The sequence below is a fragment of the Carassius gibelio genome, chromosome A6, assembly GCF_023724105.1.
Source record: "Carassius gibelio isolate Cgi1373 ecotype wild population from Czech Republic chromosome A6, carGib1.2-hapl.c, whole genome shotgun sequence".
NCBI classification, from domain to species: Eukaryota; Metazoa; Chordata; class Actinopteri; order Cypriniformes; family Cyprinidae; genus Carassius; species Carassius gibelio.
Window position 1 is genome coordinate 29216428 of NC_068376.1, and position 15447 is coordinate 29231874.

A 15447-nucleotide genomic window follows, 5' to 3' on the forward strand; every position below is an offset into this window, starting at 1 on the left:
AAATGACTTAAGCTGTTAACTTTTTTAATGTGTCTGACACTCCCTCTGGGTCAAAACAAACCAATAATTAGGGGTAATTCATTTACTCAAACAGTACACTGACTGAACCGCTGTGAAGAGAGAACTGAAGATGAACACCGAGCCGAGCCAGATAACGAACAACAGACTGACTCGTTCACGAGTCAAGAATAATAATAATAATTTATAATAATAATTCCTTTATTTATTATTTATATAGCGCTTTTCTAGGCACTCAAAGCGCTTTACATAGACAGGGGGTATCTCCTCATCCACCACCAGTGTGCAGCATCCACCTGGATGATGCGACGGCAGCCATATTGCGCCAGAACGCCCACCACACACCAGCTTGTGGAGAGGAGACGGAGTGATGAAGCCGATCAGTGGATATGGGGATTGTTAGGAGGGCATGATGGTCAGAGGCCAATGGGCGAATTTAGCCAGGATGCCGAGGTCACACCTCTACTCTTTTCGAAAGAAAATTTTTAATGACCACAGAGAGTCAGGACCTCGTTTTAACGTCTCATCCGAAGGACGGTGCTCGTTGACAGTATAGTGTCCCCATCACTACACTGGGGCGCTAGGACCCACACAGACCACAGGGTGAGCACCCCCTGCTGGCCTCACTAGCACCTCTTCCAGCAGCAACCTAGTTTTCTCAGAGGTCTCCCATCCAGGTACTGACCAGGCTCAGCCCTGCTTAGCTTCAGTGGGCAACCGGTCTTGGGCTCCAGGGTGATATGGCTGCCGGCATAGAACAGTTTCTGTCAGACGCGTCCGATTCGAGAACCGAGTCGCTGATGATACTGTGCATGTGTGATTCAGCGTGAAGAAGACTGACACACAGCGAGTATGAACTGAACTGATTCTTTTGGTGATTCATTCTGAACTGATTCTGTGCTAGAGTTATGAGCCCAGGTAAACTGAAGGCTTGAATCAAGGGCAATCATCGCCAGTGACGCCATTACGTAGAGCCCAAAAGAACCGGTGAACCGTTTTCTTCAACGGGTTAAATACTCCGGGATATTGGTTTGTTTAAAGGGAGTGTCAGCCACATTAAAAAGGTTAGCAGCTTAAGTCATTTGTGAACTGGTTCAAAAAGATCCGGTTTCATCAAATGATTTGTTTGTGAACCGGATATCACAAACTGCTTTGATATGAACTCTCTCTCACAACAGATACGGAAGAGAAGACAATGCTGAATAAAGTCATCGTTTTTGCTATTTTTGGACCAAAATGTATTTTCGATGTTTCAAAAAATTCTAACTGACCCTCTGATGTCATGTGGACTACTTTGATGATGTTTTTCTTACCTTTCTGGACATGGACAGTATACCGTACACAGCTTCAATGGAGGGACTGAGAGCTCTTGGACTAAATTAAAAGTATCTTAAACTGTGTTCCGAAGATAAACGGAGGTCTTATGGATTTGGAACAACATGAGGGTGAGTCATTAATGGCATAATTTTGCTATTTGGGTGAACTAACCCTTTTACACCAATTACATAAGTATCCTCTCTTCTTCCTGGTTGGAAAGAGTGTGAGGATGTCAGAAACACACCAGGATCAGGACAGAATGCTTGCACTTGAAAACACAATATAAAACACAGCTGTTGTAAAGTGACTACGATTAAAGTTCTAACAAATGTACCTTTTGTCCTGAATGTTCATACTACTCTGTATGTTCATTCCATTTAATCCAAGAATAATCATTATACTCTCTCAATGCCATTGAACTAATAAATTCAATAGACCTTTTGCTCTGTTTTGGTCTTGTGTTTCAATTGCATTCAATTTGAATTTAGCATACTCTGGCTTTGATTATAGTTATCAAGATGTATATTACTGACCAAGTTTCTAGTCAAATGTTATACAAGCAGACCACATAAAAACATGCCAGATTTTTTTTTCCGCCCGACGACACCGGCCGAGCGGGATTTTACATCATCCAAGGCCCAGGCATCACTTGCGTAGGTCCAGCCGTTGGTGGCCGCATACTTGGACCTACAAGAAAGCCAGAGGATTAAATTCAGATCGATAAATAATAATAATAATAATAATATATATATATATATATATATATATATATATAGGTCCTTCTCAAAAAATTTGCATATTGTGAAAAAGTTCATTATTTTCCATAATGTAATGATAAAAATTAAACTTTCATATATTTTAGATTCATTGCACACCAACTGAAATATTTCAGGTCTTTTATTGTTTTAATACTGATGATTTTGGCATACAGCTCATGAAAACCCAAAATTTACTTAAGTAAAATTATATGCCAGTGTGGTAATAAAAATAATCTTAATGCAAATGGAAAACAAGATCATTCTGAGTGTCTATTACTAAGAACAAATCTACTACACATAAGGTTAAATACGACACATGTGAATAATGGCTTCAATGGTGTAGGCAGTAATGTTTTGGGCACGGAAAACTAGCTTTTAACGCGATTGATTGGGTTTGAGTCCAGCTTTTGCCAAGTTTGTTCTTCTCACTTTTCCCATCACATGCACATTAGAATTTATTTTCAATAAAAAAGAACAATCTGTTATTATTGCGTCCTGTTAATGCAAAATAATACTGATGTGCAAATGGGCCTAGTAGCCTATGTATCTGCCAGCATATTTGTCTTACTCTATTGGCAGATCATTTATAAAATAAGAAAAATGCACTTAAAATTTTATTAGTAATATTATTATTTTATATATATTTTTTGCCCATGAGATACCATAAAAAAGATTAGCTATTAGTTAATTAATCTAATATTCTGCCAGTTATCACGTATGATATTATAACACTGATAAGAATTACATTTGTATCGAGTCTGAAGTATGCAGAGAGCTTTTTGGCGGGAGCTTTTGTCATGGTGAATCATAACATCGGCACTCCATTGATAATGGCTTTTTATAGTTGTGGTGCACGCGCTTAACTCAGAGTCAGTCAATTTAGAGTTCATTAAACCAACTCATTTCAGCTGTTCTGTAACCGAAAACTCAGTTTCCCATCTCAGGGTAAGTCAACTCAGAGTTCAAGTTTAAATTCATGGTTGGTTGAACCTCCTTATTGAAACGGGCCCCAGGTGAATAAAAATCCAAAATGTAGTTTTTGTTATTTTAGTGAACTAAAACCCATCTTAAACAATGCACATCGTGGATTTCACACAAATTAAATTTTATGTAAATCATCCATGCTAACACGTTTTCTATTTTCTTTTCTTTCTTTTTTTAAGTAGACATTTCACTGTCTAGACTTATTTTTCATACTCAGAGTTTCAAAGTTTTTCTCACTCAAGTGGACATGATGAGACTGCAGAAAGCACATCTTATTTGCTTTAATTATTTTACAAAAGCGCAATGTTTCCTTTTTAATCTCAGTGCACACAAATAAATGTGGAGTCTTTCCGGATTCAAAAGATTTATTACTTTTATCTGTATGACCAAAAATTATGAAGTATTTTAAGGGCAAGTGAGAGCGCCGCACCGCACCACTCAACCCTCTGTCAAATAGAATTGTGTTCAAAATGTTTGAAGCTAATTAAATGATGGCTTAGCTTAAAGAGCTAGCTCTTGTCGAAGAGTAGTTGGTAAGAGTAGGTAAGACTGGCTCCGCCTCGTGTTTGGGTGGGAACATGACCATTTTTTTGACGTCAGTATTATGTGGTCTCAAAGTGTTTCAGAAAGGATGTTGCATGGTTAACAGAAAATTTACACTTTTTTTGGAATTCAGAGCTCACACTTTTGAAAAACAGAGATCACAGAGTTAATATATTGCGGTTTCTGATTTATTGCAGAGTAAGTGAAAAAAAAATCTAGTTGATATTCTGATAAATCTTGTTCACTTCTACATTCAATAAACTTTCTGCCCGGTTTTTGTCGTGTTTGAATTGCATGTGATTTTAGCATATTCTGACTTTAGGAGTTATCAAGACGTACATTGAGTTTCGAGTCGAATGTTACACAAGCAGACCACATGAAAACATGGCAAAAAAAAAAAACTCAACACATGAACAACAAGATGAAAATCCATTTAACAGTACATAACAAAACGTCCATGTAATTGATACACATCATACACAAACCCCTCACGCAAAACACGATGGTCTGTAAGAAATATGCAGAAAGCTAATGGAAGGTTCATTAATTTACAAGAAACCGTGATAGTCCGAGTCACTCGCATTTTATTGAACTGCAGACATCAACGCAGATGGGCAATATAACTCTTCGATCGACTTTAAAACCAGTGTGGATATTTAGCAGAGTCGTTTTCGGATATCTGGGTTTGTAATCATAGCACGGTGGCTTTACATTATAGGTCGCACCATAGAAGATCTAATGGCCGGCATCATTGGCCGAGCGGGAGTTTGCATCATCCGAGGCCCAGGCATCACTTGCGTACTTCCAGCCGTTGGTGGCCTGATACTTGGACCTACAAGAAAGCAAGAGGATTAACTCAGATCGCATTTAAAAAAAAACTCAAATTAACTAAGCAGCATTACCTGGTCCTCGAGGTATCATCCCAGGAGTAGTGCTACGGATCCCAGGAGTAGTGCTACGGATCACAGGCGGGCCACCCATTGGTGATAAGGGTCGTATGAACAATCCGTGCATGTTATTCCTTGTGAGCACTGGTGTGCGATAAACATCGGCCTTTAAATAATGCACACCTCGTCAGTAAAGACGGTTCTCTAACCAGCGGTAAATTCCATCAGGTGCTTGATTTCACAGAGCAGCTGTTGATCATCAGCGTGGATTTGAGCAGCTTGTGTGACATGAGCACTTGATGGAATTTACCGCTGATTAGAGAACAGTCTTTACTGACGAGATGCCCATTATTTAATGGCCGATATTTATCTTAGACCCCTACTTGTAAATTATGTTAATATTTAATCAATTCGTTAATGTAAAATCTCAATTTAGTGGTTGACCAACTGACTGCTGGAAAGCAAGGTGACAATGGCAATATATAAATAATACAATTTTATGTGGCATAAAAATTATGAATCTAAATGTGTTAATATTATGTTAAGACAAGACATTGCAGGTGACCAGGGTAAAAAACATAAACTAATTTGATTTCATCATGCTCCTAGGTTCAAAATTCTTGTTTCATTTTGTTCATATTAGGGATATTTTTTATAAAATAAAAATACTGTCAAAGACAGAAAGATCACCATGTTTTTAGTAGCTAATAGATGTAACTCAAAATCTCAAAAGACGTGAAAAATGATGCTTGAAAAAAAATTTTTTGTGTAGTTAGAGTACACACAGAAATTCTTCATGCATTGTAACTGCCAAAGGGAGTGAACATTTCGGATCTCTGAAACATACTAATATTTGGATGCGGTAGCAGAGATCCGCCAGGTGGAGGGGCTCCACAGGTTGGGGTTGGGGGGGCCTGGGGGGGGGATTTTACACTGCTGGAAAGCGGCCGCTGAAACACAGATAAAAAGGATTTTACACTTTAAATACAGTTTATATCAAGTATGCCTATTAACAGGGGCGCTGCCAGGAATTTTGGGCCCATGACAAAAAAAATCTAATTGGGCCCCGTCTGCGCAGCTGTTGTCACCACATCTCTAGGACCTAACTGTCCCATCAAAAGCTTTACATAACTCCAATCAAAGGCTTGCAACTGTCTTGCTGCTTGTAGTTCAATACTAGCACAATATTTACTGCTGGTGATTTGGAAATCTATGAACCTAACCTGGTCAGGAGCAGGATTTCTTCTGTAAAACCAGAGTTTCTTTCGGTCTCCTACCCCTTTTTAAACACTTTATTGATGCATGCTGGAAAAATGCTCTTCTTACTAAACCCCCCCCCCCCCCAAGTACAAATATATATATATATATATATATATATATATATATATATATATATATATATATATATATATATATATATTTTAGTGTTGATTAATTTCAATTCATGGGTCATTTCTGTTCTGCAATAACTTCTGAACTTTTACGCTTGTGTTTCTAGTAAAGGATAGCAAATGTTTTGAGATTGGTTTTGGGCAAGTGCAAACTTTATTAAATAAGATTCGATTATTTACAGAATTGCAAGACATTAAACATGATGGAAATTAATAGGTAAAGTTTTCCATTGTTGATTAGTGGATTGATAGCTAGCTTACATGAAAAGAAAAATATTAATCTTGTTCTGTTTGGTTATTGTTTAATTGACAGATTTTGAAATGTTGATATCGTACTCATTTCTGTAATATTATCAAGCTGGATTGAATGTTTTAGAGTGAGACACAGCAGATATAAATAAATCAGCAAAAACATTCCCTAGAAAACATATTGATTAGAAAAGTAAGAAAAATGAAGAAACGCCAAGAACAGTTTTGAATATGTATTTCATGTTAAAACATCTAAAACCAAGTTAGTGAAATCATTTAAAATGTTCATGTTCAAAGTTGTGCTAATTTCTTTGTGACTGTGTTGCAAATCCTCAACGTCCAGACATCACAATCATCCTAACTCATTAACAACCATCGTTTGCCATCGTTTTGTCCCATTTCCTAACTCAAGATTGCCAAAGAGGCTAAAGGCTTGTTCGACTTCATGCAGTTTTGCGCAAACCGATCGTCGGCTGACTTGAAGCAGTGCATGCCGGTTAGAAATTTTGTCCGACTTGATACAGCGCTGACTCCACGTGACTGTGACGTGTGCCATCAAAGTACCACGAGAGCTATTCGAGAGTAGCCGGAGAACTCAGCCAGCGCAGCTTCTGAAGAGCGGCTGCACAGGTTCTGATGACGACACAACTGATCCACGATTGGCTGGATTCACTGATGACACCGATGACGTGCGTTTCAAGTTTATTGCGAGTCCGCTTCAGTTTCAGAAATTCTCATATGGACTTTTAAAACAGTTCAATACGTTTTTATGTCGTCTTCATCTTATAAATCATATTTATTAAATATTGTTTTACTGTATTTACTTTATTGTTAATATAAAGTTTGTGTATGTTTATTTTGCATGACTTTCTTTTTTATACAGACCTTTTACAGTATTCAGCAGCATAACCTATTCAAATGAGCATTTTTAAGAACTAAAATGTTAATCTAAAAAGCTTACAATCTATTGTGGTCATAAATGTATGCTCCTATACAAATGATACATAATACATTATGTTCCTCCATTTGTTTGGTTTCTTCATATTCTCTAGTTTATTTAGCTGTGTTTATACTTCACCTGCATGTGGTTAGCAAACTGCTAACAACTTGCTGTAACTTCAACTTAACAACTTGACAACATTCTGTTCACTTTCAAATAGTTGGTCTAAATCACAATATAAATCCAACAGAATTGTGCTTTTCTGTATATGAAAATCAGTGGTGTTATGTTTAAAATGTTAAAAAGCTCAGCAGGAGGGCACTGTGAATCTTGTTGCTGAAACCTTCTTAAAAAACACATACCCACCAGGGAATTTTTTTATAGGTTACTTTTTATCATTTTGTATTAGCAGAAACACCCATGTCATACTGATAAAGTATATATTCAATATGTTATCTTGTTTTGGAAGGCACCCTTCCAAAACACCACTTTTTTTTCTTTTTCTTTTTTTCTTTTTCCAAAACACCACTTATACACACATTTAAACGCGATCAAGTAAGCAATCACCACGTGATCTGCCATGACTGACGTAATTGCAGCAAACTACGGGAGCCACAACGTGTCCGGCTTCATATCTCCGTTTGCAGCTCCTCCCCACCTGCACGCGGCTACTCTCGCCGATCGGTTGCATCCAGCCGCAGCCGATGTCGAACACACCTAACCTCAAGATTAATTTCACTTATGATGTCACATCCTGTAATGTGAACTTTGAGTATTACTTTTCAGAAATGCTGTATCACATTTTTAATATTTACAATTTAATTAGCAGTCCTCTCTGGGCTCTGACAACTTTATAGAGATTTTAGACCGTTCCCATTTCTGAATTCCAATATATTTTTCCTTGTGTAGCTGACTCCACCTTTCAAGTTTCCGGACACCAAGGTGTGAATTGAAGGGGACTCAGGTGAAACTTTGTTTAAGTCCAAATGAGGAAGAAATTGAGTGAGTATGCAAGAGAGAAAGAGAAATGCAAAATTAGCACTTAACTGCCGTACCAAACAGACTGTCCAAAGTGTCTCCTACTGCAAAAATAAACTTGAATACGGACATTAAAGCTGCAGTAGGTAACTCTTGACGCTCTAGGGGTTAATAAACAGAACTGCTTGCGTCTTGCGGAAGAACATCGTAGCCGGAACTACTTCTCTCTGTTTATGTCTATGAAGAATCACACAGGTACTGGGTTACTCCACCGCATGCATGGCTAAAAGCTAAAGCTAGGAAGCAAAGCTACAAGCTAAAAGCATACTAAAAGCTGGCATGACTGATAGCAAAATCAGAGCTAAAACTAAAAGAAAACATGACTAATAGCAAAAGCTAAGAAGCATAGCTAAAACTAAAAGCAGAATTTTTATGGTGTCCTGAGTATTTAAAATGGCCTGTTGGCCACACCTCAAATGTTGTCTTGACCAATCAGATATTGTCTTGGCTCGGGGGTATCATAAATCATATCAAGCATGTGGTCCTAGTTTTCTCGCTCTTGCAGGGTCTAATTTTGGACATGATTCCTATAACAAGAATATGATACATTTGACAAATAACTGATGGTCATGACTGTTTCAAGCTAACAGATTTGAACACGTACACACTAAACATGGATATGTATCTTTAAGCTATCCAATAGTTATTAAAAGACATACACAATAATTGATCATAACATGATAGTCAAATGTGTGGGTTACACATAAATTAATATGGAGTGAAGCGATGTACTGATATTCATTTATAAGTCCTTTTGAGTTCATTTTGGTCCATATATATGTAGAAAAGACAGTTTCTGTGTCATTATCTGACAAAGATTTCTGTGGAGACCAGAGGTTAAAAGGCCCCCCTCCCTTAGGAATTTCAGTCTTGTTCTGCTAGGTGGGGGAAGTGTTTAAAGATATTGTTTATAACTCTCATGGGTTTACATGTGATGTCCGGCGTTGCATCTCAAATAATTGCGCCAAATTTGACAATCTCTTCTTCGAATTGAAATTGTCAATCATTGTTCTAGTGGTGTTAGGGCCCTTACATAGTCAACGCGAGAAACGCGAGCAAGCAACGTGAGCGACGCGCTCCCTTTCATAGTCTAAACAGTGGACGCAAGCGTCATGGGAGATGCGTGTATGCAATACACCGCTCACGCAACAGGGGGTAGTAGAGTCAGGGTGATATTAGTAGACTCGGGTCGCGTGATATTCAGATCACAATGGCATTCTGTTGCTGATTTTACATCGGCGGCAACAAAGGCATCGCAGAGATAAATGTGGATGAATACGTATAAGTTTGCATAATTTTTCCTCTTCGCCCTCCATTGTATTCAAACCTTCTTCTTATGTAAACACAATATACTTTAATTAATGTACAATACTTGCAATGTCGCCCCCACCGACAACGCATAGTATTGCGTGCATCGGCGCGTCACGTATCAAAAACTAGGACGACACATTTGGCTACGCACCGATGCACAATGGCGGCCGAAGCGTAACGATGCGTAGCCTCGGGGACGTGTATGCGTGCAGATGCGTTGACTATGAAACGGCCCTTAATGTTGAAAGCTGTTCTGTGAAAGTTGGTTGGTTGGTACTCTTGTTTGGGACTTGTGGCACAGAATGTTTTATTATTTTCTGAGGAATTCGGCTCATGTTTCAAACACAGTCCTGATCGACTCTTTAATTTGTCTGATTCGAGTCAGATCGGCTACACCATCTTGAGTGTTTGCTTTTAGTTTCATCTGACCATAGAAGCCATTGCAATTTAACGTTCCAGTCATGTCTGATAACTGAATATGCTTTACTTTGTTTTTGGATTAGGACAGTATAGACACATGTCCTCTTCCAGGCAGTTTTGTAAAAGTTTTCTGTTGATTGGAAATTCTTCATTATTGCCCTGATGGTGGAAATGGGAATTTTCACTGCTCTAACTCTTTTCTTAAAGCCACTTCACCAATTTGTGAAGCTCAATTATCTTTTGCTGCACATCAGAAATATATTATTTGTTTTTTTCTCACTGAGATTGAGGATTAAAGGAATTTGGGCTTTGTTTTCCCCCCTGTTATATTTCTGTGAAACAGGTAGCTATGGATAGATAAGTTCATAATCACACTGACACGCTCAAAATTGTGAATATGAATGGGAATATACTTCAGAGATATTTTACTCGGTGTTGTGAATGTTTAATAAAGGATCAAAAGGATTAACAATGCAGATACATTTTCACAGCCTTCTTTGATCATATTTACCAAGGGTGCCGATATTTTTGGCCATGATTGTATGAAAACTGTAGGTCTTTAAAAGCAAGCAAGCAAGCAGAAGTTTGTGGAATCTCTGGCAAACTGGACTTCTCTTTTCTGAGCACTGTACGTTTAGTGTTCAAGGTTTCCTCTTAAACTGGTTTATTATCATACCCAGAAGGACATTAACAGAATATACCTGAAAATGGTTTCTTTGGACTCTATGTTCATTAAAGAACTGCTTGAGGATTTGTGCCATTTAAAACAAAATGGGTCCAAACGTGGACCTCAGATGGAAACAATATAAAACACCACTGTCGTAGAAGGTGAAGTGACTACGATTAAAAGAGGTCTAAGAAATGTACCTTTTGTCCTGAATGTTCATTCCCCTTACTTCAAGAACGATCACTATACTCTCTCAATGCCATTAAACGAACAAATTCAGTAGACTTTTGCGCCGTTTTAGTCATGTTTGAAAAGGATTAAATTTTAGCATATTCTGGCTTGGATTATATTGAGAGTCATCAAGAAACATTACGGACTGCCTTTCTAGTCAAATGTTATACAAGCAGACCACATGAAAACATGCCAGATTTTTTATTTTTATTTTCTCAAGTTCCAAAATTCCACCTAACAGTACAGAACCAAAACATCCATCAACATAAGTGAACATCATACACTAACCTTATGCAACACCCTATGGTCTGTCAGAAACATGAAGTGAAAGCCAATAGAAGGTTAAATTCCTTTTTACAAGAATCTGTGATAGAGTCCACACAACCCACCACAGACAACAATGCAAAAGGGCAATAAAACTCTTCGATCGACTGTAAAACCAGTGTGGATATGGATATTTGGCAGTCATTTGTGGATATCAGGTTAACCTAAGGAAGCAGGTCTAATGCCCTGCATTGGTTGGGCAGGATCTTGCATCATGCGTGGAACAGCCATCCCTTGCCTAGGTCCAGGCCTCACTTGCGTAGGTCCAGGTGGCAGTGTCTGCATACTTGGCCCTGCAAGAAAGCCACATGATTACACCTAAATACATGTTATTCCTTGTAAGCACTGGTGTACGATAAATATCGGCCTTTAAATAATGCACACCTCGTCAGTAAAGACGGTTCTCTAACCAGCGGTAAATTCCATCAGGTGCTTGATTTCACAGAGCAGCTGTTGATCATCAGCGTGGATTTGAGCAGCTTGTCAGTCAGCTCGGCATAGTAACAGCTGCTCTGTGTGACATCAGCACTTGATGGAATTTACCGCTGATTAGAGAACAGTCTTTACTGACGAGATGCCCATTATTTAATGGCTGATATTTATCTTAGACCCCTACTTGTAAATTATGTTAATATTTAATCAATTCGTTAATGTAAAATCTCAATTTAGTGGTTGACCAACTGACTGTTGGAAAGCAAGGTGACAATGGCAATATCTAAATAATAAAATTTTATGTGGCATACACAAAAATTCTGAATCTAAATGTGTTAATATTATGTTAAGACAAGACATTGCAGGTGACCAGGGTAAAAAACTAACTAATTTGATTTCACTATACTCCCTCATACTCAAACTGATTGTCAGTACCTACATTCAGAAACTTCTTCTCAAAATTGTCAAGTCTAATTATGTAAATAAAGCATTAGCTAAAATGTGCAAGTCCAGAAATCTGACTGCAGAATGAAACAGGTTCAGAATTTAACTTGCTGGAAAGCGGCCGCTGAGACTTTACACTTTAAAAGGTCAAGAAATCAGTCAAGACAGTTTATATCAAGTATGCGTATTAACCTATAGATCCATGGAAGCCCATTTCCAAAAAAAAAAAAAAAAGGTAATTGGGACATTTCTTCACAATTAGTGACTCTCCTTTGCGATTCTGATTTAAAAGTATGAATTGCACAATATATAATAATAATAATAATTCCTTATATTTATATAGCTAACGCTTTTCTAGGCACTCAAAGCACTTTAAAAAGTCAGGGGGTATCTCCTCATCTATGGAATTACATTTAGTTCAGTAATAATGAACATAACTTTATAAAACGGAACGTGATTTTTTCAGAAACTATCAAACATATGCCATTACAAAAGAAGAAAAACACAATGAAAATAAAAGAAATGAACTCAGTCACACAAATGTAGCAGGCTCTTCAAATATGCTTAATTTTTTTCAAAAAGTTTATCAAAGATTATTACTTTTTTTTTCATTTTCATCGTTTTTTTTCATTGTGTTTGAATCGCATTCAATTAGATTTTAGCATATTCTGTATTCGATTATATTATTGAGTTATCAAGATGTACATTACTGACTGTGTTTGTATTCAAATGTTATACAAGCAGACCACATGAAAACAGATTTTCAAGTTTTTAGTTTTATTTTCACAAAATACATAAAAAAAACAAAAGATGTAAAATCCACCTAACAGTACATAACCAAAACATCCATCAACGTAATAAATGCACATCATACACAAACCTCTTACACAATACATGATGGTCTGTCAGAAATATGAAATGAAAGCCGATGGAAGATTTTACAAGAACTTGTGGTAATCCAAATCACTCGATGAATCAACATTTTTTGAATCGCAGACATAATAAAATCCAAATGGACAATAAAACTGTTAGATCGACTGTAAAACCAGTGTGGATATTTGGCTGAGTCTTTTTTTTATTTTATGGATATCGGGTTAGTAATCATAGCATGGTGGCTTTATCGATCAGGTCGCACCATTCCAGGTCTAATGGCCTGCATCATTGGCCGAACGGGAGGTCGCATCATGTGTGGCCCGGGCATCATTTGCATAGGTCCACCCATCGGTGGCCGCATACCTGGACCTGAAAGAGTGACGGATGATTAATTCAGATCGCCATTAATAAAAAAAATCCCTCACATTAAATAAACAGCATTACCTGGTCCTCCAGGCATCATGCCGTGAGGAGGGGGACCCATCATAGGGATCATAGGAGGACCACCCATGGGTGGAGCTGGCAGCATGCCCGGTCTTGGAGGTCCACCTGCAAGAAAAAAACAAGTTATTCCCTGTAAATTATGTTAATCATATAATTTAATCAATTCATTAAAGTAAAATAACAATTTATTGGTTGACCAATATGGGTTTCTCAAAGACTGCTAAGAATGCAGGGTGACTGATATAATGGCAATCTCTAAATATTAAAATTTTATGTGGCATATGCAACATTTCTGAATCTAAATGTGTTAATATAATGTTAAGACAAGACATTGCAGGTGACCAGGGTAAAAAACAAACTAATATGATTTCATCATGCTTCCAAACTGATAATGTCAGTACATTCAGAAACTTGTTCTGAAAATTTGCAAGTTTAATTATGCAAATAAAGCCTTAGCTAAGATTTTAGTACATTTCAAGTCCAGAAATCCAAACACCGAATGAAGTCAGGTTCAAATTCTTGTTTCATTTTGTTCAGATTTTTTTTTTTAAATAAAATAAAAATAATCATCAAAAAGTCAGAAAAAAATCAAAAGACGTGAAAAATGGTGCATGAAAAAATATTTTTCTGTATTCAGATTATACACAGAAATTGTTCACAATGCATTGTAACCACCAAAGGAAGTGAAAAATTTGGATCTCTGAAACGTACTAATATTTGGATGTGGTAGCAGAGATCCGCCAGGTGGAGGGGCTCCTGGGAACGGGGTGGGGGGGATTTTACCCTGCTGGAAAGCGGCCGCTGAAACACAGATAAAAACAACTTTACACTTTAAAAGATCAAGAAATGAGTCAAGACAGTTAATATCAAGTATGCCTTTTAAGTATAGATCCATGGAAGCACTTTTCCGATAAAAAATAGGTAACTGTGACATTTATTAATAATTAGTGACTCTCCTTTGCAATTCTAATATAAAAGTACGTATTGCACGATATATTAAGAAATCTTTGCTCAAGCTTGAACTTTTTCTCAGAATTGTGAGAAAATCAGAATTATAGAATAAAAAGTCAGAATTATGAGTATATAGAATTGCAAAAAAATTGTCAGAATTACCTTTTTATTACAATTTTCATCAAGTAGCAATTTTTTTTTAAACTATGAGGCAAAATCAGACCTCCATACATCCATCAGATAAAAGGGTCTTTGTAAACAGGGAAGAGCATTCTGGTCACTCACTTGTTTTGTCGATGAGATTCTGAGCCTGCTCCTCCATCCATTTCTGATAATAATCTTTTACGTTTTCTTTATGTTTCCGTCCGCTGCAGTGTGTCTTTCTGACTGATGGCTGCAGAGATTAAACACACAAACAATGAACATTTCCACAGATGACAATGTCATGTTACACAGCTTTAATTATAGAAAAAGTTGATATAATTATACCGAATCATGTGTCAGGTATGTGTCACAATAATCACAATAAAACCTGAAAAGGACAACAACAACACACTGTTAGAAGTACTGCAGTACAGTAAAAAGTACAGTATAAATCTCATAGTTTAACCATGGTACTAGTGTTCCTGTACAATCTTTATCGTTAAAAAAACTATCTTTATTGTTTCTCTCCCACCCCCCCACACACACACACACACACACACACACACACATATACATACATACATACATACATACATAGAATAACTAGCATGAATGAATGCCGACTTAGCTTAAAGAGCTAGCTCTTGTCTGAGAAACGCGGTTGTATTTGAAATTTGGTTTTGTAAAATCCCTAAATGTATGTCAGATACAGTACTTAATCTTTCACGACTAAAGGGTGTCAGTTTGTTCTGTATATATCGCCTGACTGTACAAAATAAACATAAAGAAAGACTCACTTCGGCATCTTCTCAGCGGAACAGCGCGGGGCTAACACCACCGGAAGTAGAAGATGAGAATCCTTTTACGTCTTTGTTTGGGTTTGGAGCGGTTTGGAGTAACTTGCGCCACCTCGTGTTTGGGCGGGAATTCACACGGTCACGTGTGACACCAAAATCAAAACAAGTTGAGGGTTTCATTCATTATGGTGTAAGTTAAGCACATTTCCTCTAACATATTTAAGTTTAATGCTTCCTGGAGTATAAAGCATTCTCACATCTGTACAATGACGATAAAGTGCTCT

At 37.3% G+C, this 15447-nt stretch overlaps 1 protein-coding gene and 1 long non-coding RNA gene across 2 annotated transcripts; both read right to left on the reverse strand.

Annotated features, from left to right (window-relative positions):
• Positions 1 to 3790: 3790 nt before the first annotated feature.
• On the reverse strand, positions 3791 to 4743 carry LOC128016008 (uncharacterized). The gene is made up of 2 exons (XR_008184048.1): positions 4523 to 4743; positions 3791 to 4452 (listed from the first exon to the last, which is right to left on the reverse strand). It is a non-coding gene; the product is annotated as an uncharacterized LOC128016008 (long non-coding RNA).
• Positions 4744 to 12714: 7971 nt separating this feature from the next.
• On the reverse strand, positions 12715 to 15263 carry LOC128016007 (U1 small nuclear ribonucleoprotein C-like). The gene is made up of 6 exons (XM_052600304.1): positions 15164 to 15263; positions 14712 to 14754; positions 14508 to 14616; positions 13983 to 14072; positions 13272 to 13376; positions 12715 to 13196 (listed from the first exon to the last, which is right to left on the reverse strand). The coding sequence occupies exons 1-6, from the start codon at positions 15169 to 15171 to the stop codon at positions 13072 to 13074; spliced, it is 480 nt and encodes a 159-aa protein (XP_052456264.1). The 5' UTR covers positions 15172 to 15263; the 3' UTR covers positions 12715 to 13071.
• Positions 15264 to 15447: the final 184 nt, after the last annotated feature.